Source organism: Cucumis sativus, chromosome 7 (assembly GCF_000004075.3).
Source record: "Cucumis sativus cultivar 9930 chromosome 7, Cucumber_9930_V3, whole genome shotgun sequence".
Taxonomy (NCBI): Eukaryota; Viridiplantae; Streptophyta; class Magnoliopsida; order Cucurbitales; family Cucurbitaceae; genus Cucumis; species Cucumis sativus.
Window position 1 is genome coordinate 15849220 of NC_026661.2, and position 27946 is coordinate 15877165.

The 27946-nt window shown below is 29.5% G+C and overlaps 2 protein-coding genes across 2 annotated transcripts; both read right to left on the reverse strand.

Moving 5' to 3' along the window:
• Positions 1-6869: 6869 nt before the first annotated feature.
• On the reverse strand, positions 6870-11566 carry LOC101211699 (membrane protein of ER body 2). The gene is made up of 6 exons (XM_004149735.3): positions 11287-11566; positions 8943-9527; positions 8370-8432; positions 7869-8120; positions 7657-7718; positions 6870-7573 (listed from the first exon to the last, which is right to left on the reverse strand). Exons 1-6 carry the CDS (start codon positions 11420-11422, stop codon positions 7091-7093), a joined length of 1581 nt encoding a protein of 526 aa, XP_004149783.2. The 5' UTR covers positions 11423-11566; the 3' UTR covers positions 6870-7090.
• Positions 11567-20877: 9311 nt separating this feature from the next.
• On the reverse strand, positions 20878-21880 carry LOC116405260 (polygalacturonase-like). The gene is made up of 3 exons (XM_031889233.1): positions 21651-21880; positions 21344-21560; positions 20878-21114 (listed from the first exon to the last, which is right to left on the reverse strand). Exons 1-3 carry the CDS (start codon positions 21878-21880, stop codon positions 20878-20880), a joined length of 684 nt encoding a protein of 227 aa, XP_031745093.1.
• Between the last annotated feature and the right edge of the window lie 6066 nt (positions 21881-27946).

The following is a 27946-nucleotide window of genomic DNA, read 5'->3' on the forward strand; positions in this document are numbered from 1 at the left end:
ATAAATCATACTTTAAAATGTGTTTCATTTATAATATTTATAAATTATAAGACTTGCTAAATATCAGTTCACTATAAATTATTTGTTTTTAAAAAAAGTATAGTATTGTTGATAAAGGGTTACATATTTGTTAGAGTCAATACAATCTAACGTCAAAAAATAAAATTTTGTTATATTTATAATTATGAAAAATTATATAAACCTTAAACTCTACGATAAAAAATGTAGTTCTTCTTTTCGAACTTAAAAATTCATCCAAATGAGGTGATATTAACATATCAACTTGTCAAGAAAAAAATGATAACACCAACAAAAATACTATATAGTTTCCTTTCACTTCCATTGTAAATTTTGTGTTCATAAATCTTAATAGACTTTGATGGCTCACATTAATGAATGAATTAGGGATAAATTTTGGTACATTTTATGGCTCGTTTGGTAACGTTTATGTTTTCTTTTTCCTATTTTTTGTTTCATGTTCCTTGTTTCTTCTTTTTTTAGAACAAGAAACATGAAATAACTGTTTATGCTTCTTGTTTATTGAAAAAAAAAAAACAGAAACAGAAAATATGTTCAATAACTGTTTCTTATTTTCTTCGAGGTTTATTTTTTATTTTATTCATGTTATTTTTTTCACATCTAATTCAATTAAATATTACACCACTCACTTTATCAAACTTAGATAGAAAGGTCTTATAGTAATTTTATGGAGATCAAGATGAAGATTGAGATCTGAAGGACAGAGTCAACGAGGAGGACGAAAACCCATGACGAAGAGAAAGACCTGAATCCACGGGAAAGAGGAAGACAAAGACCCACGGCAAAAACACAAGTTTGGCGAAAATCCATAAATTGGGTGAAAACCCACAGTGAAAACTCATATTCATGCAAGAGGAAGAGAAAAACTCAGATCTGACAAAAAGAAAGACAATAAGAGGCGATGAGGAAGATGGCGAAAAGGATGAGAGGAAAAGAAAGACAATAGTTAATTTAGAAAAAAACGATGATTATTTAGAGAAGATGATGGAGATAAGAGGAAGAAAAAGAAAAGCACTTAGAGTGGTTATTTGGGAAAGAAAATGAAAATAAGAGAAAAAAATGAAATCACAGTGCGAAAATGGAAAATGAAAAGAAGAAAATTTATTATGAAAAAGAAAAAAAATAATAAAAATAATTGAAAAAAAAGTAAATTAATAAATTAATAAAAATAATTTTAAAACAGAACACGAGAGACTGTTTTTTTATTTTTTAATCTATAAAATGAAAAACGTTTATACTTTTTTTAAAACGAAAAATAGAAAACGTCACTAAATACCTCTGATTTTAAAAAAATAAAAATAAAAACAAAAACGTTATCAAATAGATCCTTAACTACCGAAAATCTTCCGATCTCAACGTTTTGTTTGAAATTTAATAATACTAACCTAACACACACGCATACCAAATATAATAATAAATAATACCGATTTTGTTGAACTTTTGTTTCCCTTTTACGATATATCTCTTTGGAATTAGCAATTTCTTTCTAGTGAGATTTTGTTGCTGATTCTCAAAAGAGTAGGACACGTGTAAGATGTTTATTGGAGGGAAATATAGTTGTTGAGAGAGACATTAAATAAAAGTTGACATTAATACTTGAAAATCTAAACTATTTCATTACATCTGCCCATATTATTTATTTATGTTTAAAGATTAGCTTTACCTCATAAATTTCAATCAATTATTTACTACCACCTAAAGGGAGATGATCCACAACTTACTCCTCCATTGTTCTTTTATTTTCTATCCACTTTTACCTTGAAAATAATTTTCAAGAAAGGAGTGTTGTGGAGGTAGAGTTGATTATTATAATCATAAATTATTATTCTTCCTACAATTTGAAAGGTAAATTATTCTAGTTTGAATTATAATAATATGTATTTGAAATGTAAACAATTTTAGTTCACACCATGTAAAATAACAAAAAATTATAAATGTAAAATAGTAAAAGTGGTAGTAAATAATTATTATTATTGTAAATTGAGGTTTTGAAATAATGTTGACACTAGCTAATTAGGGAATGTTTGGGACAATAGTTATTCAAAACTATAATAACCACTTATTGTAATAGTAAATATTATTTTGTACCATCCAATAGTTTACAATCAACACTTATTCAAAATCCACAATTTGCTATAATTTTTACTATTTTACATTCTTATCGAGCAAATTTCATAGTCTAAAAATTTGGATTAAATGAATTTAATCAAATTACACCACAAGAACTAGTATTAGTGGTAAGTCCAAAGCAAGCTAGCATAGGGAGCTAAAATAATTTCTAAGAAATATAGTTTTCAGCCCGAGCATAAACGACGAGGGGTGTTTGAATGCACATAACGATTTACTGCATAAAATAATGAATCGAGAATAAAGAGATGTAAATCAATGCAAGAAAGTTTAGTATGAGTTATGCAAAATTTCTATTTTCAAAATATTTTTTTCATCCAATTCTCATCACCAAATTTAGTTTGTTGCTTACACCTAACCAATTTAATTAAATTGTGCTAAATAACATATTAGTTCAATTCGACTGGATGAACCTGCATAATTGAATTATTCTAATCGTGTTAAGATATAGGGCATGTTAAGTGGAATAATTAACTTACAAATGCTTAGCTAATTGTTTTATCGATTCAATCCTAGATTGGTTAAATCAATCCTTATTTAATTTGATTTGCAATTCAACCTAACTTATCATTTCATGTAATTAACATACAGTCAATCACAATTCATAAGTTTCCAAGCCTCCAATAATATAATCAACATAATTAATATAAACAGAATTGAATCCAACAACATAACGTAACTTTAATTAAGTTCAAAAACTTAGAAATGCATTGAAATAGAAAAAGAATCCTAAGCACGACACTACCTTAGCCCATAATCCTAAACACTCAAACACATACTAGTATAACTCAAAATAAAAATAAGTCTTGAACCTAGATTTACAAGGGACTAGAAGAAAGAATTGTCACTGTACTAACTAGAAATTTTGATATTTAATTGATGGCAGTTTGTAATATATATATGTATATTATAAAGAGCATAAAGTTGAGGAGGGTTGAGACTCTCCTAGACCTTAACTATATTCACTTCTAGTAAAAACTTGTAATTATTAGTGTACGCATATAATCTAAAGTTCGATAATATGAATGTCTGGTAAATTGGTCGCCTAGACTTAACATCTAGACCTCGTCACTGAGATTAGGGGTGTAAGTCCAACCTGAATAACCCGACAACTCAAACTACTTCACCCATATTATATAGGTCGTTGAGTTTAGTTAGTTTAAAATGTGGGTTGGGTTGGGTTAAAAATTTTGGTTTTTTTCAGGTTGGGGATTGAAAATTTCGGTTCAACCCAATCCAGCCCGAATTAATAATATATATATATATATATATATATATATATATAATCTGGGGCCATCTCGGTGCCACTAAAGAAAGAATTATTTCATATCTCGGGACATTTTGGGGCAATGTATGTCTGAGATCGAATAAATAAAGGATAATTCTTTCATCCCAAGCTATCTTGATGCCACTAAGGCCCGAGATCCCATAACTAAAGGAAGAATTCTTTCATCCTGTACATCTCGGGACAATGTTTGCCTAAGATTGAATGAATTAAAAAAATAATACAATCCGACAACCAAATACAACCCATATTTAATAGATTGAGTTCGTAATACAATTCGGGTTATTCAGGTTGTCAACCCAACCAACACGAAAATATAGGTTGAGTTGAGAATGTCCCCTAACCCAACATGTTTAAACCCCTAACCTAGATTATGTTGCATGGTTCGTAGCGTAGGGTATACGTCCAAAAACTAGTGAAGAGAAAGGTTGAGTCACGAATTTGAGACGTTTTGCAAGCAATCAGTTCTTCATATTGTCATATCGCGTCAAAACAAAACAAACAAAACTTAATTGAAACTCCACTAAAACATATTGAAATACCAACACTCATTTATTTTACTCAAAGAAAACAAAGAACGAAGAGGGGGAAGATTGAGAAAACTTGTGAAAGATAATTTTTTCGATATCTTAGAAATGAGAAATTAGGATGCCTTCATATAAAGCTTGAGCTCAACGAACATGAGTTTAATATATAACACCTCAATAAATAATAACCAACTTAAACGCCTCACATAAGTAACTCGTCAACCAATAGTCCTACCTCAAGCTTCACTTAAGTGACACGTCAACCAACCACTTGAAAGCATATACATTTAATTATTAAAAAAAATGGTTTTAGAAAAGTTTTTCATCAACATAGAAATTATATAACTTAATGGTGAATAGTTTAAATGATATTGGTGGATTTATTAAAAGTTAATAATTGTTGGACTGTGTGTCCAACCAAATATAATAGCATTATCTTATGAAAATAGTCAAAAGTGTTCACTGACTCTCTGTATACATACAGAAGGTGAGAGGTGGAAATTTGTATCTTCACTTACAAGAAAAGTCATGTGATACAATTAGCTGTCATAATAGAGATAAGTTCGATTCAATGCTCAATAGCCTTTTCTTTGAAGGGCTCACAGTGTACGTCCTTTTGATAGACCAGTTGAGTTATTGCACACAACAACCATGATTGAATTAACCTCATGAAAACTTAATAAACAAGTAGTCAAGTGACTTTGGTCCATTAGTATAATCTACACAAATCCAACATCTCTAGGATAAGCATCCCACGTTTCCAAGTTTGCATTTACTTTTAGATATATGTGTTGAAAGTGAAATTATTTGAGTGTTAAATGCACATGGATGGTTACAAAGATATCTCTTTCCCTCAGAGGAATGGAATATATATATGTGTACTTTGTTATATTTAGACAAACTCACTTGTTGGTCCACCAACCAAAATTAAGTCTCTCACTTGCCCTACTTTATCTAGATCAATATTCAGTGTTGGACTCCTCCTTTGGCCCTACACAAAATCAATCTGTCACACAAATATATTTTTAACCAATTTTGTTTTCACATATATTGGTACTTCCTTATTATATTTAATGTTTTCAATAACGCTTCTCCCTATCTACAAATATAAATATACTTAACTAGCAAAAAGTTTAACCAATTTAATGTATTTCAGGACCGTTTGTTAATTATATACTTAACTAGCAAAAAGTTTAGAAGGCTCCAACTTTTTGGATCTATACTAAATCGTTAGTACTTATACACAAAAAGAGTTGTGTGTATCACAAATTACCTATATATATATATAATATTATCTTTTTTTTGGACCGACGAATTAAGTTTATATAAAGTTTTTCTATATTTCATAATTCTTTATTTTGAAATTAATAATTTTAAAATCTATTTTGGTCCCAAAATCATCTTGTTTTCGTTTTTGAACTTTTGAAAAAAAAAAATTACTTTGGTCCATATCATTAAAATTCTATTAACTCTTTAATGGAATAATGACGTGACTTCCTAAACTAAGAAATCTTACTAATTTATTTTATAAATATTTTTTACTAATAGAGAAACACGGTCAACCAACATTTGCTTGAATCAAACAAATTCAAATTTAAAACTTAAATATCTCACATCCTCTCCCAACTCCTCACCCTTTATTTATTTATTCAAATTGAAATTTTGAAGCAAATAAGAAGAATTACATTGGTAGAATAAAAAAATAAAATAGAACTAATACATATTAGTCCTGAGTTTTATGATAAGGTAAAATAAACTAGAAAAATAAAATAAGTACAATACGTATAAAATAAACTTTATGAAATTGCATGTAAATATTCTCACAATGAATCATAAAAAGAAAAAGAAAAGAAAAACAAATGAGAGAGAGAAAAAACATCTTAATAAATCATAAAATATCCCAAAATTGATACCAAACTTAAGGGACTAATACATACGAGTTGAAAAAGTAAAGTAGAATGACACTACGTCAAAATGTCAAAATGATGACGATTATAATCTTGAAGTCAATTTAACTTTTTGAGCTTTTCTATTTATAAACATAATTTTATCCTCCAATCTTAGATTAAAACTTAAAAACCTAGATTATTTGATAATCTAGTCGTTCAAAATATAAAAATCACCTCGTTATTTTGGTAGAGAATTAACGAAAAATGGAAGAAGATATGGTTGTTTAGAAATTAAAACACATATATTTTTAGAAATTTAAATACGTACACAACAGAATCAGATAAAAAGTTTAATGACAGAAAATTGAAGATAGAAATATTAAATATCCGGAGGAGAGTCACAAGAAAGTAGGAGATAGTAATAAATAGATTAATAAAGAGTTGAGGAGGGAAAGTTGTGATGAATGAGATGGCGAAGTTGTAAAGTTAATGCAGTTGACATTGGTTTACGTCCTTACAAAGAAAATCAAATTTGATGAATATTGATTATTGGGTTTGTTTTAGAGTTTGTAATTCTGACCACACAGCGAGTTTATAAATTATTGATAGATTAATCGGACACAATTAATTACAAATCTATTTGGATGCTTTTGATACTGTTTATCTAGAATTAAGAATTTTGTTATATTAATTATTATCGTTGCTTCCGATGGGCAAACCAATTACGATAATTAACAATGAAAATGTTAAAATTTACACATTTTCTCTTTGAAACAGCAACAATAATGTGGTAACTGTAATGACATATTGTCCAATGCAATTGAATTGAGTGTGTTTCACTCATCAATCAATTTACATTTTTTTTTATTTTATTTACATATATCTTATGAATAGGGTGCAAAAAGATTTTTCATATAGAACTCATCTCTAAATGGTTAATCACATCTCTCAGACAATTACACTAAAGAATATAAATAAGTAAAGAGTGTGAAGTCAAAAAAAAAAGTCAAGAACAAAAAGGCCCAAATTAAATTAAAATAAATACTACACAATACATACGTAAACCCCTTATGTTCTCTTCTAATAATTACCCTTATGAAACCACAGAACACACCCAATAGAAAAATGTCCTTAATCACTCAACAAAAGCAAAAGCAAAAGCAAAAGCAAAATAAAGCAAACCCCTATAAACTTTTGCAACTACATCCCCATCCATTCAATTCTCATATGGATCCCCATGTAGGTTTTGCCAAGTCCATATTAGGGAGCAACAAAGTAGGGACACTTTGGTCTTTCTTAAACCAACCAAGTTGCTCAAGAAGGATATTAACCTCCTTGCCTGCTAAGTATGACAAACCAGACGCCCCAAACCCTAAAGTAACGTAATAAACTAGGGTTTTAGCATACTCTTTCCAATTGTTTGCCTTTTGAACATAAGCTTTCGCGATTGCGAGTAGGGCGATGCACAGAAGAGAGGAAGCTGCCACGGCTGCGAGTTTGAGATCGCCGTCATCCGTGTCGCGGAACGAGAAACCGTAAACGAGAGGAGGCAGAAGCCCGAAGATTAAGAATGATAGGACGGCTGTTGTGAAGTGAAGAAGGTAATGGTGTCTGTCTCCTAAAGCTTCTTCGTATGGATCTACTTGTGCTCGATCATCACTTTGGTTTGATTCTTTCTTGAGTTGGTTTGATTTGAGTCCAGACAACTGGGAAATAATTAACCTATTTAATTAGGACTTTCGATCTCTAAACTATTTATTGTTCTAACCCATGTAATTTTTGTACTTACATTGTTTGTGATGACAATAAGACCCGTAATCAAGTTTGCCAATGCCAAAGCTACAATATTCTCTGCAAACAATCCATTTACATACCAAAATTATATAATTATTAGGTCATCACTAAATATAGAAAAATGAATGTAAATGACAAAATTGATCAAAATATTTAAAAACTGTTGCAAATGTTTCAAAATAGTTATCAGAGGTTTTAAAATGTTACCCGTTGGAGTACTGGCACTTGCTGCAGAGGTTACAATGCCCAAACTTGTGATGGCTTCGGTTAAACCTCCATACACAATGCTCTTCATTATCTCTACACTTCTTCCGCCTCTTTGGCCCAATGTTTCTTCCCCGCTGGCCGGAGGAATTGTAAAGGCGATCGACTCACCACCTTCGATATCAATGAATGGTTGACCATCACGAGAAATAATACTAGGACCAGCACGGCTTGTACCTTCAGTTATTCCTCCTACTGTCGTTGCAATTTCAAAGTTTCAATAAATTGTGTTTCTTCTTCTTCCTTAAAATTTTTTGTGTCTATTTTTAAATACTATACATTAAAATTTGATGAAGAAGTGAGTTATACAAAACATTTTTTGAATATAGTAAAATGCGATTAATTACTATATACGTACGTTGTATCTATGGATGATAGAAAGTATAGTAAAGCCATGTATTGTTGATAGACAATAATATTTTAGTTTATTTGGGTACATAATACCTATATCAGCTGGAATGGTTGGCTTTTTCGGACCAAATCCTAGCTGAGAGGAGATCCAAGCACCTTAATAATCAGGCAACAAAAAAAGGTTAGAAACACAACAAATTAATAGATTATTTGATATATATATATAGAGAGAGAATAATGTCAACAATATTTTTTTTTGTTTTCATTTAATGAAGTAGATTTGTGACGAAGGGTTTAATATTTAGATATTTATTTTGAAACAATTAATAATTCAACTGTATCTGTCAACACTGTCTTTTTCATTTTTGTTTTGTTTAAAGGAATTTATATAAATATACTAAATCTACACTAAACTTACAAAAACTATTTGTTTTCTATTTCTTGACAACCTGGCTTGGGTTGTAAAGACATGAAGAAAAAGTCTACATAATAATAACAATAATAACGAATAGAAGAAGAAGGAAAGTTATATTAGTCTAAAATGATGTTTTAATTATTTAATCTATTAAAATAATAGTAATAATCTAATATTAGAAAATTAAAAGGAAATAAAAAGTTAAAAAAATGAATGAATGATAGGAAGAAATAATATGAAGTTGAGCTCACCGATTGGAGTAAGAAAACTAAAGCAATTGCTGCATATGATCCTTCCACCACCCTCTTCCCTGGAAATGATCTCATTATCATCCAGTGCACCAGTTTGTTGGACGACACCCGGTCGGGGGCCCGGGCTCGGGCTCGGGCTCGGGCTCGGGCTCCGTGCCCGCGTCGTGATCTCTGGCGGTATATTAGTCGATGACGGTAGCTGATCATATTCTCTATCCTTCGAGCCCCACTGCGGTTGAGGAGACCGCGACGGTGAGGATGGAGGGTCGCGGAGAATGATGACTTTTGTAATGCAAGATTTGCAGTTGGGGCAAAAGAAGTTGTGGGAGTTAGGTAACTTGTAGAGAGTTTGCAAGTCTAGTTCCTGTCCGTCTTCAAATGGTTTTCGATATACAACTTCAGTGACGGTGTTGCCGCCGCCGATGTCGAGAAGGGAGACGGTGGAAGGAGGCGTCAAATTATTATTAATATTTTTGTTGCTATTATTGCGATTTAGAATTAGAGTTTTGTCAACCACATGTGGAATGTAAATGATATCGGCTTCTCCAGTTGGAGCAATTGCTTTCCCACCCGATTTCAATATTTCTAATCCATAAAAAGAAGAAGAAGAAATTATTAGTATAACAATCTTTTAAATATAAAAATGATATATGCAAGAAGTTTACTAAATAGTATTATCAAAATCAGGTTGAAATTCAAAATACAATGATGAAAGTCAAATTTGTTGTAGAATTATATAAAACTAAAAATGATATGATACATACATATATAGACATTGAATATGCTCTAAATAGGAGCTCATCCATATCTCAAAAAAGGTACTAGATATTCTCTTACTTCACACAGAAAATGAAAATGAAAATAAATAAATAAATAAAAAGAGAGAGAAAGTGAAAGGTTGTCTGTTTAGGATGGTGGAGAGAGAGAGAAAGAGACGTTATTTTGGAAGAGAATTTTGGTGTATATATATAAGATGGAATTTAGAAGTGGATAGAGTTGAATGAAATGACCAAAACAAGATCATTTTATATATGTAACCATCACTCTGAGACAACCAAAACTAATTTCCTTTTAATTCTGCTCTCTCAATTTATTTGCTACTTATCATTGTTTCATTCTTTAGCTTTCAATACCTTATTTTCTATTTTGCAATTTATAAAATAAACTTGGACACACAATCTCTTTTAACTATATAATTTTAAAACATTTCAAACAATTTTACCATTTACAAATGCCCAAAATAAAATTTTGCTCGTTAACTTACAAGTTTGTTTATTACGTGTTTACTTATTTCTTTGTTTAATAGACTTTGAAATTTATAAAATTAATTAATAAACTTAAAATTGAATTGTGTGTATAGTAAACTTCTAATTATGTATTTGAAGGTCTTCTCAAATTATTGGTTAATTTGATAATATATATTCAATACATTTTTTACACATAAAATTAGATATATAGTTGGAGGAACTCAGTAAATATTTTCTAAAGTTTCATAAATTATAAAAATTTTAGGAACTATTTGACAAGTAATTCAAAGTTGAAAAATCTATTTCACATCAACCAACTATGGAATATAAACATCCAAAATATGTATTTTAATTAGTATTCAAACTTTTGAGATTAATCAACAAATTTTGATATCGTATTTATCTTATAAAAATAATATTGTCCATATTCTAATATAGATCCTACATCAAGAAGTTAAAAATTGTTGTATTGTATTTTCTTGTCTACATATATAGTTCAGAAACCACAAACAAAAAAAAAAAAAAAAAAAAAAGACAACAAAGGAATTGGAAATACCCAAAAATGAAAGTTATTGATTGCCTAAATAGGAAAAAAGTATGTAAGTTAACCTTAATCCTTATAAATGATAAAATTATTTAAAAAAAATAAAATGTAATAAAATAATTATCTATTAGGGATAGAAAACAATATTTTTCTATCAGTGTGATTGGTTCATGACTTTATTCGTGTCGTTTTTCATCGTTATCTACTAATAAACAATAACATCTTACTATATATAACTCAAGAAGATATAAATGAAATGTATCAAAAAAAAATGGGGAAAATTTAAAAGTAAAATGGGAATGGTAGGTAATAACATTTAATAGGAAATTTAAGATATGACTTGTAAGTGTGTGATGACAGAATTGCAAGTTTGTTGTTGAAAATTTTAAAAAAATGTTAGACATGAACAAAAACGTAATTGTAAGTTGTAAAAGTATAGAAATGCTATAATTTAAAAAGGAGGAGAGCTAAGCTGGCAAAAGGATTATACAACTCAAGAAAACATACATACAAGGGGTTAGACGAAGTAGGTGATGAGGAAAATGAAAAATACCTTTAGGAGATCCGCCGGAATACATATCATCGCTATCAGAAGAGGAGCCTGATCTGGTCATGTGCTTCTCACGTGGCTTCCCATCTCCGGCAATCGGTTCTACCGGGGGCGGCAGGAAATCTACAACGTCTTCCATTAGAAGCAAGGTATAGGGTGGGTCGTACACCAGAGAATATTGTTCTCCGATGCTTAAGGGTGTATGGAGAGAGAGTGATAGAGAAAAGAGGCGTGGAATGGAGTGGTTTTTATGGGCATATTTTTAGAAATGTGAAGTGAAGAAAAACTGCCAACTTGCTATTATTTTAATAATAAAACCCTAAGCCATGGCTTTTGAATATTTGAAGCTTAATTACAACGTAGAATCGTGCTTTCACATTCTATCTATCTTTTTTCTCTCATATGCTCTCTTTTTTTTTTTAAATATAACAAACCAAAAAAAATATTCAAGAAAATTTGACAATTTTTTTATAAATATTTCAAATTCGTCATTAGTTCGGTACAAAAAAAAAATCTTGAAAAATGAGCTCAAAATAGGAGAAATTTAAACTACCAAATAATAATCTTTAAAAAAATCGTTTATATTTGAAGCAATGCAATTCTAAATTGTATCAGAACAACCTTGAAAAAAAATAGTTTAGAATTAATATTGTTTAGATTTGGCGGCTATTCTAAGTCTATGATCTAAACGATCTTGTAGCAAATAATATATCATGTGTGAGTGTCAAATTAATCGCTTGTTGACGGAAGCATTTTGTCGTTATATTTATAAAAAAAACCTCATTTTTTCTCTTAGTTTAATCTATAAATCATATAAGTTTTATTTATTAAATAATCTTCCAAGTTAACATTTTGATATAGGTGTCTCGTGGAAATTTGATCCTAATAAACACAAAATCCCTGGTTAAGTGGAGAAAAGAGAGAAAAAGAAAATCAATATATATATATATCGTAAAAATTGTTTAATTTAAAATTTGATAGTTTTGTATGTTTTAAGTATAAAGTTGAACATTTGGAATAATTAATTAGTAATTAGATTGTTTTATCTATATTAGGATGTATTTAAGAATATTTTCTTTATATGAGGTTTTCCATGTCAAATTACCCTTTTATATTGTTTTTTTTGTGTGGAAAGTATATAAATCTTCTGATATATATAGTTTTTCTTTAATACATTATTTAAATTGAAAAAGTAAACAATGATTAAATTAATTTTAATAGGAATCCATCTACCGTAAAAATTAATAGAAAATTTGGCATCGTGAAGAAGGAAATGGGAGATATTGTTCTTCGTCAATGCTTTTAACTTGTAGCGATCAATTTAATATATATTTAAGAAAATGACAGTTCATGATAACACAAATAAATTTGGTATTTAATGTTTTCCATTGACTTTGAGTTGTCATTGTTAATGGGTCATTAATATTGTTTGAGTTGACACATCCATTAATGTTTGTTTATTAACTTAATAATTCTCCATCTATTTTCAATAATTTTTCTACTAATATATACTTTTCTTTAATTACATTTTTATAATCTAGAATCATCTATCTCCTATCTTAATTTTTTTTTAAACAGATATAACGTGTTGAGATAAGGAAGTAAAGTGAGGATTTAAATTATGAACCCCTAATTGTTTTTCTAGTTCATGCTATATTATTTTAATTGGGCTACGTTTAAGTCCCTTGAAAATGTATTCTTTTTTTATTATTCATTAATTATAAATCAAATAATGTTGCCATAATCTTCATATACGAATTCTATAAAGTTAAATCAAAATTAAATCAATAGAACTTTTATAGTTGCGTTAATTTAAAAATTTTAAACTATTAGTTGTATTAATATAAATTGTATCAATTTAATTTTTTTTTATCCTAATTTTTCATCCATTTAATATTTTAAGACTTTTAATTAATATTATTTGAAATTTGTCCAAATTTAAGTACGCTCCTATAAATATATGTTCGTAATTGGTAAAGATTATAATTAAATGGATTTAGTTAATTATAAGAATTTAATATTTGATTATTTTATTAAACAAAAATTATAGCAATTTTTGAGAAGTAGCCAATTTCAATTTCTTTTGTTCCAAAAAGTTATTTCTATTATAAATATCAAATGATAGAGATACATCAACATCCTTGACATGTGTGTGTTTCTCTTAATATTCGTCACTTTGAAGATAGTTGTAAATAATTTGGAAACTTTTTTATTGATTTTGTAATTTTCCATTTTCTTAATTTCGTTATTTGATTAATATATATATATATATATTATATTATAGTTATTTTAATATTATAAATTTCAATTCACGTATGTTAGTTGTTTCCCATTTTTAATATATTATAAGGTAAGATTTAATACCCTAATAGATGGATAGAGAGAGAGAGAAGTGTGTTTAGAGGAGAGAAGGAGAGGATGTTGTTCCCTGAAGAGTGGAGAGAGGGTGTGTGATTAAATTCTTTGGCCTCTCTCTTCCTTTCTTTATTCACACACTTTTACTTTTGTTCCTTTTTATCTAACATTTAACCACAAAACTAAATTAGTAATAAATGAGCTGTTTTTGACTTTTTAATTAAAAAAATTAGGATTTATATTGATGTGTAAGAGATTAATTAACAAATTTGATGGAAGTAGAGGTAGAGGTAGAGGTAGAATTATGGACTTCAAATTAAACCTATACTTTTATTTATATCTATATATATATCTTATAGGAAGAAATAATTGAGGTAAACGACCAAGGTTGGTTTTAAGTATGTTGAATCCAGCACATGAGTAACTTTTTTGGGCTTAACTAAGCAATGATAACAAATTTTCCTCTTAATAAACTATAGAACCAACATATATATATTCAATCATTTTTGGTTCATTGTTAGGAAATGGACTTCTTCATACATCAACTATTGTTTTAAAAAAATATATTGTCCCAAACACAAGGTTTATTCTAATGTTAAATTCCAGCCTTATATTAGTCTACATTATTACACATTTATATTAACGATTCATACTCGAATAAATTGTGTTAAATGATATATAGCTAATAAAATATTAATTACTAGCTAGTTGCTAACCTTTTTGAGTAAATATAAAATGACCGAGCTTTTGAATCATAACAATGACTTTAGTGACAGTCATTTTATATTGTCCTAAAAGTATTTAATTTCACTAACACAACAAAATATATATAAATTTGGGTAATTGAAAAAGAATTGTAATTGTTTTTAAATTTGGATAAATCATGTAGCCAAATACGATCAAGTACACAAGAATTTTGAAAAAAATAGCTACTAAATATTTTGGACGAGAGTGATCAATTAATCACGTGTTGATTGAAACATTTTTTTTTTGTACAATGTGGACTTGTGGGTTTATGAGCTTTTTTTCATCGTTGAAATGGTTCTATAAATTGTGCAAATATTTTCACGATGTGTTATATTTTTAAAAAACTTTTAACAATAATAATAAAAAATTATTATTATTATTATTATTAATATTATGTTTATACATATATACACGAGTGTGTTTTCAAGATAAAAATCTTAAATTTGTACACAAAATAAATACGTTAAATAAAAAAAAATAGTACTTTCTTAATATATGTGATCATTATTGGATCAAATAAGCTCAAACATTATTGATATATACTTATAAAATAGTTATTGATAATTAATTTCGTCCATTAATACATCAATTCTTACACAAACTATGATTAATTTCCTTGCTATATCCTAATTAATTTATTGGCTATGTTCTTATGTCTTCAAAACTTATATCCATGAGAATAAAACAAATATTATTGTCCCACAATTAATATCCCTTATTATCGAAGCTCTCTAAAAGCATCGTAACATACGATTTAAAACATAGCTATAATCTAAAGAAAAAGAAAGAAAAACAGTTGTACTCATTCAGATGGAAACATTATATTTATACAACACATGTTTCAAACGTTAGATGAAAACAGTTTATAAACCTCACTAATAGTGCATATATCACTCATGAATTCTTCTTCCCTCACTATTGCTAGGTTTAAAGAATGTGAGCGAAAATAAACACTTAGTTATAGTTGTATCATATGTTATACCGTGAGTTAATAACTAAAAGAGAACAACTAGGAAGACATATAGAAAAAACATAACAAACACAATAAAACTTTGGTAATCCAGTTCGATGACACATCATCTACATTGGGGTGGCCTTAGACCTATGACAAAAGATTGTTTTGCTCGTGTAGTAATTGACAATTACAATATTATGACCTAGGGTACAACACTCTAAATATAGATCATCGTGCTGACCATGAACTGATTTAACTATGAGAATTATACTGTACAAATAACAATATTGTCATAACATTAATAGGATCAATCTCCCTTAATTAATATTCACATGCAATCCTAGCTTCAAGCATTCGATCTCTTATACTCAGTATGCAGTATCGTAACATATATTTTCTTGAAAGCATACTTACATTGAAATTTACCACCCGACAAAATATATCACCAACCACACAAAATCAAGAATAATCTTTTTATGTCAACATCATTCAATAATCTAAAAGAATCGTGCACTAAGAATATAACAATCCAAACCGCTTGAGAATGATTGGATATCACATCCAAATAATTTTAACAATACCAACATGAGTTTAGCTCAACTGACACCTGTATGTTCCCATGGACAAGAGGTCATTGGTTCAAATCCCCACCCAGCATTTATTACAATACCTTTGAAGAAAAAAAAGTAATCTCAACAACCTAATCTAAAATCTAAAATAACAAGTAGATATAATAAAGAAAATGAGACAACATCATTGCATAATGTATAATATACTTTACAAATAGAGGGAGGGGCACAAACCAATATTTTCGAATGAATTCAAAAGAACCCATAACATCTTGAGGGGATGTTGAGGATCACAACTAAAAATTAAAGGATTTCAAATTTTTTATACATATGATAATCTATTTTTTTGGTCGTCAACTTATTTAATTTTATCTTCTATAATCAACTTTTTTTTGAAAAAGATGAGGAAGAGAAGTTTTTGTTTTTTAATTGCAAATGAAAATAGTTGATGTTTTATTAATGAGGTTGAGATGTCATAAATTTATGTGAAAATTATTAGAGAATTATGAAAATAATGTGAAATTCTATTTGGGTTTGGCATGTGCTATTGAATATAATATATAATTGTAAATAACGTATGGTTTTCATCAATGACAAATTTAATAGTATAACTATGAATGATAGACATACAATTTATTGTATCATAATGAATGCATGGTCGAACCTCAAAATAGGAAAGGTGATTTTTTAAATATTTTGCATATGTATTTACAATTAAATATTGAAATAATGTCTCCATGTATGAAATAACCTTTTAATGGAAAAAAAAAACATTATACAACTTATTTATTACCGCTATTATCATCATTATTATGATCATAATTTTTTTATATTAAAAATAACTCCAAAGAAACTTTAATTTGATAGAAGTACTTTTAATTAACCATGAAGTTTGTACATCCAGTATAGGTTCTGTCCTATTTGTAATTATTGTTTACTAAATCACACAAGTGTCTATAATTATTATGATAATAAATAAATATAATATTAGTTTTTATATAGAAAATTTATCTTTACGGATTTAAGATTGTAATAGTTATGCATTTAGTTAATTGAAATTGAAATAATAATTTTGATTAAAATTGATGAATAAAAAGAAATTAAAATTAAATAAAGCGAATCATAATTAATTTTATCAATTAAGATACAAATAACAAAGTGGTTTTTACATAAAAGAACACATAAAATCTTTTCTACTCTCTAAAAGAGGTTAAAGAGAAAAAATATTCATTTTGGCTCCTTTAGTGATTTGTTGTGATGTTATATAATGTAATTTTAATTAAAATCAATTATAAAATATTTGATTCTAATAAACCCTAATTCACTTAGATAATTATTTTATCTATATATATTTAAAAACGTGAATAGTTATCAATTCATATGGTATATCCTCTTTCTTAAATGTGTGGAGGGGTTGTTAATGCTACTCGTCAACTTTTTCGCTCTAACACTTTGTTAAAATGACAAAACATGTAAAATAGAAACTCTTTAATTGTTGGGTTGAGTTGTAGAATTTGTTTTCTTTAAGACGTTTCACAACTCTACTCTAGGTACTAACAATTGTTATAGTCCTGTCATCTCCAGGATAAAAATGTCTTCTTCGTCGATGAAAACAACACTTAGACTCATTGAAATACCAGCACTCAAAATAAACACCCGCTACACTTGGAAACTAAAAAATAATAGAGAAATAAATTCTAAAAAAATTTAGTGCAAAAAGAGGAAAAATGAGAGAGAATTGAGAGGAAGTGAAGTTGTTGTATTTTGTCAACAAGAGAGGAGAAGGGGTTTTTATAGTGGAGGGATGAAGAGTAAAAAGTGTAATGAAAATCCAACGAATGACCACAATTAACCGGAAGTGCTTCAACATTCAAAAGGCCAAAAAAGGAGGAGAAGTTTACGTCGCCAATATTGACTTTAAATGGAGAACCGATCCATACCATATTTTTGCCCCAACATAAAAATATATTTAAAATTTTCACAAACAATCCTTCACTTGAAATTTTTTCAAAACATTTTCATCGAACAATGTCTATCTGTGTAATAATGTGCTTAAGGTGTCTTACGGCTTGTACCTTTACGTAGTGACAATGATTAGAATATTTTAAAGTAACTCTAGTAGAATTGCACACACAACATTATTTGAGTGAAGTTTTGAAATGCCCGTGCTTTAAGGCCTCACATGTATATCTCAGTTTAGTGGACGCTTCAGAGAATTTATCTAATTAAAATTCCATAGGAAGCAACCCTCACTTCCATATCCACAAAGGTGGATCTATCGACACTCAACTCTCTTGTTTTGTCAAAACCCTTCACACTAATAATACCTTGGAGTATAAAGACTTCACTCTTCTTTCTTTTCTCTCCCAACAGGATACTTTTGTTCAGCGCTCTTGGCCCTATATCTCTAAACAAAATGAGAGTGTTGAGCGCAAACATTGCTACATTCTTGACTCGGTACATGCCCTTATTTTTTATGTCTATTGTCTTAAGAAATTTTAGAGGAAAACTGCTCTTACATTCGTCTATACCATCAAAACCATCAACAAACTATATGGTACTCCTCCCAACCACTCTAACCTTAAAGTTTTTTGTTGTGCGTGCTTTGTTCTTCTGCATCCTCACGAACACACTAAACTTGAACCATGTGCCTTCCTCTGTTGCTTTCTTGGCTATAACACAAAACATAAAGGCTTTCGTTGTTGGGATCCTTTTTCCTATAGGCTTTGTATATCTCGCTATGTCACCTTTCGGAAGCGTACTATGTTCTCTCGGTTGTCCCATTCCACACCTCCTTCTCAAGTCCTCATCCTTTCTTCATTGATACATCTGTTGAACTCTTTCCTCTCTTAGAGTCCACTCCTGATACTGAGCTTGCTCAATCTGCACCTGCTCCTGCAAACCCGAACCAACCGTTGGTCTCCAATGATGTTCCTAAACCTACTTCAGATATATTATTCTTCGTCGTTCTACTTAGATAAAGGAACCTCTCATCCATCTCCATGATTATCACTATTTTTCCACTATTGTTTAACTTGTTGAACCTACCTCTTATTAAGAGGTCAATGTTGATCATTTATGGCAGAAAGTGATGAATGATGAATTGCATGCTCTTGAAAAGACGCATACTTGGGACTATGTTGATTTACCTCTCGGTAAAAAACCTACTAAATACAAGTGGATTAACAAAATCAAGATTCACTCTAATGGCACTATTGAGAGTTATAAAACCCGTCTTGTTGCAAAAGGATACTCGCAAGAATATGGTATTGACTATGGAGAAATATTTTTTCTTGTGGCTCGAATGACATCTGTTCGAAGTCTGTTAGCTGTTGCTGCTGCCAAGCAATGGCCTCTTCCTTAAATGGATCTTAAATATGTTTTCCTTAATGGGACCATTTCTGAAGAAGTCTAAAAGCTACAATCGGTACTTCTCCTCCTCCTTTACAAGGTGTGCTTTCTACATCGAGCATTATATAGTTTGAAACAGGCTCCACGAGGTTGGTTTGTCATATTTAGCTTTAACATTATTCAACTTAGATTTGCCTCTAGCCCTCATGACACTACGCTCTTTACACATCAGACACCCCATGATATTGTTCTTCTTTTTCTTTATGTTGATGATATGATTATTACTGGTAATAATCAATAAGGCATATTTTACCTCCAACATTATCTTGGTCAACATTTTGATATGAAAGACCTTGGATTTCTCAACTACTTTCTTAGCCTTGAAGTCTCTCTCGACACTCAGACGGGTATTTGTTGTCTCAAGCAAAAAATGCCTTTGATCTTTTAGTCCACTCCAAAATCATCGACTCCAACACAACTTCGACACTGTTAGATCCCAATGTCCATCTGACCCATTTTGATGGTGTTTCTCTTGAAGATGTGAGTTTGTATCAGCAACTTGTTGGCACTCTCATCTATCTAACAGTGACTAATCCAAACATTGCATATGTTGTTCATATTGTTAGTCAGTTTATGGCTGCTCCTCGAACCTTGACTAACATATCCCGAGTTTCAGATAAAATGAGACTAATTATCATAAATTGATGGGTTTAATATTGTGTCTACTTTTTGGATTTCAGAGATAATTTAAAACAAATAAGAAAATAATGAATTTTATGTAGATTTAAATTATTAAATATTGGGAAATTTTTACAAAATTGGAAAAGTTGATAACACATCTACAAATTATAGCAAAAATTTAGATTTTATCAATTATCAGAATATTTTGGTTTATTTTGCTATATTTGAAGGTGTTATTAAACATTTGGAATAATCTAATTTAGGAGCATTTTCAAATATATCAACAAATTGAAATTATTTAAAAAATATAAAAAAATTATATCATAATTTTCATAAGTGAATTTAACTTTTTTTTAAGGAACACTTTTAAAAGGGATATTTTTTAAAAATAGTAAAATAAATTAAGATATATACTTAGAAACTATAACAAAATTTTGGGTTCTATTAATGATAGAAACTAATAGACTTCTATCACTATCTATCAATGTCACTTATAGAAGCATACTAATGTTTATTATTGATAGAGTATGAAATATTTTCATATGTTATAAATATTTTGTCAAATTTTCTATTTTTGACAATTCCTTTTTTTCTTTAATCCTATATTTTGTAAATAGTTTCCTCTATAAAAATTTATTTATCTCAAATTCTTGAATTTAACGTTTTTCAAACAAAAATTAAGATAATGTAAGAAGTTAGAAGTTGATTTAAATTTATTTGATGGATGAATTAAGAGTTATTTGTTTAAGGATTAGAAATTTTGGATTATCCTAACTAGCTTGAGATGACCAAGATTAAAAAAAAAACCAATAATTTTCACATTGAATTCATAATTCAAAACAGAGAATACAATGTGTTGAATAATATATATAATCCCCAATTCATAAATCTCCAATGCATAAATCCCCAATAATGAATAAATTTGTATACCCAACGTTATACAACACAAGGTGGTGGATTTTTAACCCCAAAAGTAGCAATCTTTGCATTCGAACATGAAGAAACAATGGTTGTATTCCTCAAGTTGGTGCCTCCATAACTCAAGTTAATGTCCCTCAACTCCACCCCCTCGCATGGAAACAACTTGCTGCATTCCAACAACACTGCCACATTCGTTGTCGATGTTCCTCGAATGTTCTTGAACTGTACGTTGCTAACCTTCCAATTTGATTCCTGCATGCACATTTAAGTTTAGTAACACGTACGTTATCGTTAAATCACTATTAAACTCTAAAGATTAAGATCATCTGTTTCTTTTAATAAGATATACAAGAAGAAGAAACATTAGACAGTGCACATCTCAATTTTAGATTGACATTTTCTTAACACTCTCAGTTTATGCTCTTGACATCTCGACTGGATTAAACTAATAACATGGTTAGTTTTTATTGTTATTATTTACCTTCTTCTTCTTAGTGCCGTAGGTTTGATCGATAATTATAGGATTTTTTACGTTGTACATTACAATGTCTTCAAAGATAATTCTCGAGGCTAACCCCGAGACAGGGCTAGCCCAAGTCTTGATTCTGGCACCATTGGTGGCATTGAAAATGGTGCAGTTCTTTACTAGAACATCATAGACACCCTTTTCTTTCGAGTACTTGCCCAAGCTGCCCACACTGAAAAAGATGAATAATGGAAAGCTTTTAGGTGTTTTCCTTCGTGTCTATTTAATCTTTAACTTCTTTTTTAGAAAGTGTAATATTTACCTAAGGCCATGTCCAGGGCCGCAAGTGACATTGGTGACGGTTATATTCTCTGTACTGTGACCAATGGAGACACAATCATCACCTGTGCCAATGACACTATTGGCAATGGTGACCAATTTTGAGGTGCTAAGATGCATTCCATCGGTGTTGGGACTATTATGTGGAGCTATAATTTTCATGTTAGTAGCAGTGAAATTGTAGCAGTAGAATACAGACGTGTGAAAGCCCATGCTGTTTATCGATGTGAGCCCATCAACAGTCGTGTGATTTAATCTCATGAATTTAATCGACTGCAAAAAAAAAAAAAAAAAATCAAAGAATTAATCACCATAGTTGAAAAGACATTTTCGAATATAACATAATAAATAAAAGTATTTAAAGTAAAATTTCAAATTCTTATCAATAGGATATATGAAATTTTGCTACATATTTTCTAAACAATTTTAATAGTTTTTGTAATTTAAAATAATTTTTCATTTTTAAATATGTTTGGTCTATCACAAGTTTTTTTTAGATACGTGTTAGACACAAATCAAAAAGTTTAGAGTGTAAAACACTTGTAATTTAAATTAAAGGCAAAAATATATAGTTACGATTGGAAGAAGTTGGCATAAGTTGTTTTTCTTGCAGTCGTTGTAAGACCAAACAGAGAGGCCTTGGCCGTCAAAGACGCCGGAGCCGGTGAGGATGAAACCAGTAATATCTTCAACGGAGAACCATTCTGGAGATGAATATGCACTAATATCGGTGGTGGCCTTTACAGTTCCTTGATTTTCGAGGGTGATCGGAAAGCTTTTGCAAGGACCAGCGAAAGTCACCGGGCCCACCAGAAATGTGCCTTGTGGGATCAAGAACTTTGCCGGACCGACTGTGTTCCGGCATGCTGCAATCCATGTTGTCATGAATGCCTTCAAAATGGAAAAAAAATAAAAAAATTATAACTCTTTTTCCCAAAAAAATGTTGAAATAATTGTACCATCAATATCCACCAAAATATAATATAACGATAGAATTTAATAGCAAAAAATATATACAATTCCCTATAGTCATCCATTTACAGATAATTAACTCAAATTAAAAGGTTTGAAGTTAGTGTGTGTTGATATTTCTCACCTGTGCATCATCAGTTTTTCCATTAGCTTTAGCTCCATGTTTTGTAACATCAAAAATTGACACACCATTTTCATTTAGATCAACATTTGCCTTAATGTCATTCACCGTGCCGCCAATGTTGGAAAGAGTATTGAAGCCAAGACGCCGGGGTGCTTCTGTAGGACGAAGAAACTGCTCATTTGTTGTTGGTACGATCCCCTTGAGACGATTTTGAGTGCCGGTGATGTCATCGAAAACGACAGCACAACATTGCCAAGCAAATACTAAGAGAAGGATTTGAATGAGACTAAGATTTCTTGTCATTCTCGTGGTTAAGTGTCTTAAATAATTTGGATTCAATGGCAAATTGGAGTGTTTTTTTCCTGGATTTTTCTTTCCTATGATGAGAAGTATTTATATATGCATGTTTAATGGAAAAACTAAATTTAGAAGACTAGAACAAAGTTTAATTAGTTTGAAGAATTATTTCAAATATAGAATATATAATGTGTTAATTAGCTGGTTTGTTTAATTTCCTGTCTTTCATTTAATTTATAAGTTGTTTTTTTTTCAACAATAATTTAGTTCCTTAGACATGAGTTCAACAATTTGTGGTCAAGCTCATAAGTTTGATAATGTGGATCGAAAGATTGTTGTAAAGATCATTAATTCGTAATTAACATATTTATAATGTATTAGTTGGTAATACATGCTATGCACATTAATTTTTCACACAAATAGTATGAAGTTTTATTTATTTACTCATGATTTTTGAAAATACCTTTTTCAGCTTCATTTCTAGAGAGACCTCTTACTTAAGACTTGTTATATCACTACAAGAAATTCAGTTATGATAGCATAAAAAAAATGTTATTGTAGACTTTCGATAGCGTTTTCGAAACGCTTTCGTAGCCCATGTTATTGAAAGTACACTTTTTCATAGCGTTTTTACAATGTTATAAAATTTTGTTGCGATAGCATATATTTGTTGCTATAAAGACTTTTCTTAGCGTGAAAAAAACGCTATTAAAAGGTTTTGTTAACGTTTTTTATTGCGATGGTAAAATGCTATCAAAACATTTCAATAGCATTTTTAATGATATTAAAAGAACGCTATAAAAGTGTTTTTGTAGCATTTTGTACGTGCTGTCGTAGTCAATGTTATTGAATGTATTAGACTTTCCATAGCGTTTTCGTTGTGACAATCATAATGCCATCCAGATTGTCCACAATGATGTCTTTCATGAGTGTACGAAGCACATTGAAAATGACTATCACTTTGTTGAGCAACACACTCATTTACGCTTTGTCTCCACTACTAAGCAAAATGCAAATATCTTCACCAAAGTCTTACCGTCTATTCGCTTCAGTCAGTTACTTACCAAACTCAAGTTGACATCTACTATGTCACCTTGAGTTTGAGGAAGGGTATAAATATAAATTATTCAAATTAGGAGTATATTCATCTCCTGCCTTGTTTAGTACTTGTACAGGTATCGTATTTATCCTCAACTCTTTTCATGTAAAATGATAGAATATTTATCTATAAAATATTTTCCACACTAATGATCATCATGTTGGGTTGATTGTTATTGCCTCTTACTGTCATTAAGTGGTTCTGTGTGTTGCTGGAAATTGAGAAAAAAGAGGATGAGATTAGAGTGTTGGTTAGAGACAACAAGGGGTTGTTAAACTGATCCTTTGTTTTTGCATAAATTAGTCATGTTTCGTGTGCGGGCAATGTGGCGGCACATTTGTTTACAAAGAGGAGTCTTCGGTGTGGGTTGCTTTTCTTTTGTCTCTGATTTTTCAGAGTGGATTCGATTGGTTGTGTGTAAAGCCACAAATTTTCTAGGGTGTAGCTTGTGTGCTTTTCGTCTGAAGTGTTGTGGTTTATGTTATCATAAATTTCTTTTAAAAGAAAGTCTATGGTAACCATTTTTTCAAAAGGATTGATTTCCTATATGTTTTATTCATACTTAAATGTTGTAATACAACAAGAAGAAATGAAAAGTAATGATATAGTGGTTGAAGATAGTATAGAAAAAAATGATAATATATTTGTAAAAATAAATGAGGTGGAAAGTGGTATTATTGACCTATATTTTGTTTTTGTTTGGAGAAAAAGAGAGGAAAACGTATTTTCCAACAAAGGTTTGGTGAAGAAGATGAAGATGATGAAGATGAGATGTAAGGATCAAAGTCCATCTTATTTGACTCACTAAAGTAAAGCCACCATCTAAGCGTGGTTGAGTAAATATACTGTTATATTTAAATGGATTGATTTGGTCATTTCTTTGATTTTTAAATTGCTGTTTTTTATAAAAAAATTCAATTGGTTAACTAATTTTAATTTTATTCTGTTTTAAACAATAAACTTATAAATACTACTTTTACTCTCAAATTTATTTGTTTGAAAAGAGAATCCAGCTACAAGAGAACCAGGAACGGAGAGCTTTCCGCCCGCCTCTTTGGTCTTAAGAATGCTGGTTTTAAGAATGAGTGATTGCCTTCTCCGACCCTTACTGCCCAACCGGAGAGCAGACAGCTAATGCGTTCCACTTATTGAACAGGGTTCTATGGTCGGTCCGCGACTCCTAGATACCGAAGGCGTCCTTTCCATCAATGCGAAGGTAACCGCAATCCAAAGAAAAAACATCTCCGTAAAAACCAAATCAAAATTTGAAAACTAAAAATACTTGTTTTTTTCTTGAAATTTGACTAAAAATTTAAACCTTAAATGATGCAAGTTGTGGTAAGAAATAAGAATAAAATATTTTTCAAAAACAAAACACAAAATAACCAAAAATGGTTATCTAATGAAGCATAAGTTATTGAACTTTTAACTTAAGCTTCTAGAAATATAAGATAGAACATGTAAATTTGAATTTTATATGTCTAATAACGTTTTGGCATTTAATTTTATATTTATGTATGTAAATTTTTAGAAGAATTTGAAATTTTGGTTCTATTTGAACGTTTAGTAACTATTTGATTTTTTGTTTTTAGACTTTAAAAAATTAAGCCTAACTTATCCTCTATATTTATAACAAGGTTTCAAAAATCAACCCAAAATTCAATATTACCAAAAAAAAAAAAGAAAGAAAAGGCGTCTTTAGAATTTAGAATTTGGTTAATAACTCAACACTAATTCCTTTTTATTTATGAAAGATAGTGAATCATTATAACCAAGTAAAAAATCAAACAAAAGTTTTTGAAAATTATGTAAAAAGAAGAGTAGTTATTAAAACTTAGCTTCTGTTTTGGATTTTTTTAAAAAGTTTTTAAAAATGATACTAAAATGCTTAATTAAATTTCTTTGTCAATATTTTAAAGTTAAAAGTAATTTTCGTAAAGAAATTGTTCAATAAAATAAAAGGGAAAAAAAAAGTAATTTGCTTGGGAGAAAAAAATGGAACGTAATCTTAAAAGAGTAAACTCACGGGATGTGCACGTGACAATCAAAATGTCTAATGGATATTTTTATTTATTTATTTAAAAATTAAAAAAAAATGTACTTTGGGTTAAGGTTTTCTTCTTCAACCTAACTCTAAAAATATATTTATAGTTTTACCTAACCATCTTTCCTATCCATATTAAATATATTAAATACGTCTATAAATTTAAAATAAACATGTTAATTATTTAAGTCTTTTCAACTTTTGCAATCTTTCATTTAATAAATATCTATCACCCTTTATTAAATTTGACCTATTATTAAATAAAAAATAAGATCCACAAAATGTTATTTGGTGTGTTTTTAAATGTTTCATGTGTTGGATGTGCCCTAGCTCACATTCTAGAGATAAAGCATGAACTAGTAATTATAAATCGACAATGACTGATTCTTCTCGTTCTTTAACTGATTGCCTCTCGATTTGATCTTCTTTTGGTGATAATTATCCTCCGTAGTTGAATGGGTCAATGATTTCAAATTATTCCAAAACTCAACAAGGGGTTCTAGGCTTCTTCCATAAATGGAAGGGTTTTGAAACTGACATTGACAACATGCTTATTGCTAAGTGTGAATGTGAGCTGTGTAAAGAGACTAGAGAAGGTGACAGCAATGACATTAGTGTTTGTCATTACGTTTCTTATTTGTTTACAATATTTCATTGGTTGGAAATTTTATATATCCTATGCCTTCTGAGGGAAGGAAAATACATATTTAATGGTTACTCTACCATTTAACCTATGATTACCCATATTGATCTATATTTATAAAATGCCACTTTAAAAACAAATAGTATAGTTTCAATTAATTGAGATAATAGTGCATGCATTATATTTTCGATCAACACATTAAAAAGTTAAATAGTTCACTTTTCATATGGTTACATATTCATTTAGATATGGAAATAAAAACAATTAACAAATAAATAGAGCTAACAATAAAATAACATACAAAATTTATCTCAATTAGATTGTTAAGCTAATAATATGTGTCTTCAACTTAATCAATTCAATTAATGAGATATATTAGAAAACAAATAAACCATACATGTCCCACCTTACTTATATGAACTATATTACAATGGATTGTTGTTGAATCAAGATACATTCTTGATTCAAACAATTTTTTTATTATTATTAAAAAGAACGATAAGATTAATGAACTTCCACTGTAAAAGGATCATTAATGACTGGATTAGTATAAGCTATTTTTCATGCTTGTATATATATACCTTTGTTTCTTTGTTTTTTTTTTTTTTTTTTTTTTAACTAAAATCAAAGTTTTGTGTTAATTAATTAAAGATTTTACTCCATACTATGTTTCTTAGTGGATGATTATACTTATTCCAACAACTTTAGTTTGTTATCAATCAATAAGATCAAGAGATAAGTGAGCTAAAATAAATTTGGTTATGTCTATCCGTTTTAGTTAGAGAGTTTAATACTTTTACCCATATATTATTGATTCAATAATAATAAAAAAAAGTCTATTTGTATAAATTTAATAAAATGGTCCATCCCTTTCATGAATGATGTTGTACCGATACAAATAATCGTTGCTTTGAGTTCAATTTCAAACACTTATATGTGATAAAACAAGGTCCAATGGAAGCAATCAGAAGGATTTTCATATTGGTTAGCCCAAAAAGGCAAAATGGAGGACAATAACGACCAACTAGTTGATGGTGAGGTATGGATAACCAAGTTAGGTATGGGCCATATCAAGGCACACATCTAGTTAATTCTCTTTT

Coding starts and splice junctions, on each gene's coding strand:
- LOC101211699 (XM_004149735.3), bottom strand. CDS start 11,422: ATGGAAGACGTTGTAGATTTCCTGCCGCCCCCGGTAGAACCGATTGCC. Junction 7,719..7,868: donor AAGTGCCAGTACTCCAACGG/GTAACATTTTAA, acceptor GATTGTTTGCAG/AGAATATTGTAGCTTTGGCA. Junction 7,574..7,656: donor TTATTGTCATCACAAACAAT/GTAAGTACAAAA, acceptor ATTATTTCCCAG/TTGTCTGGACTCAAATCAAA.
- LOC116405260 (XM_031889233.1), bottom strand. CDS start 21,880: ATGGGCTTTCACACGTCTGTATTCTACTGCTACAATTTCACTGCTACT. Junction 21,561..21,650: donor GGCCCTGGACATGGCCTTAG/GTAAATATTACA, acceptor CATCTTTTTCAG/TGTGGGCAGCTTGGGCAAGT. Junction 21,115..21,343: donor ACGGCACTAAGAAGAAGAAG/GTAAATAATAAC, acceptor ATGTGCATGCAG/GAATCAAATTGGAAGGTTAG.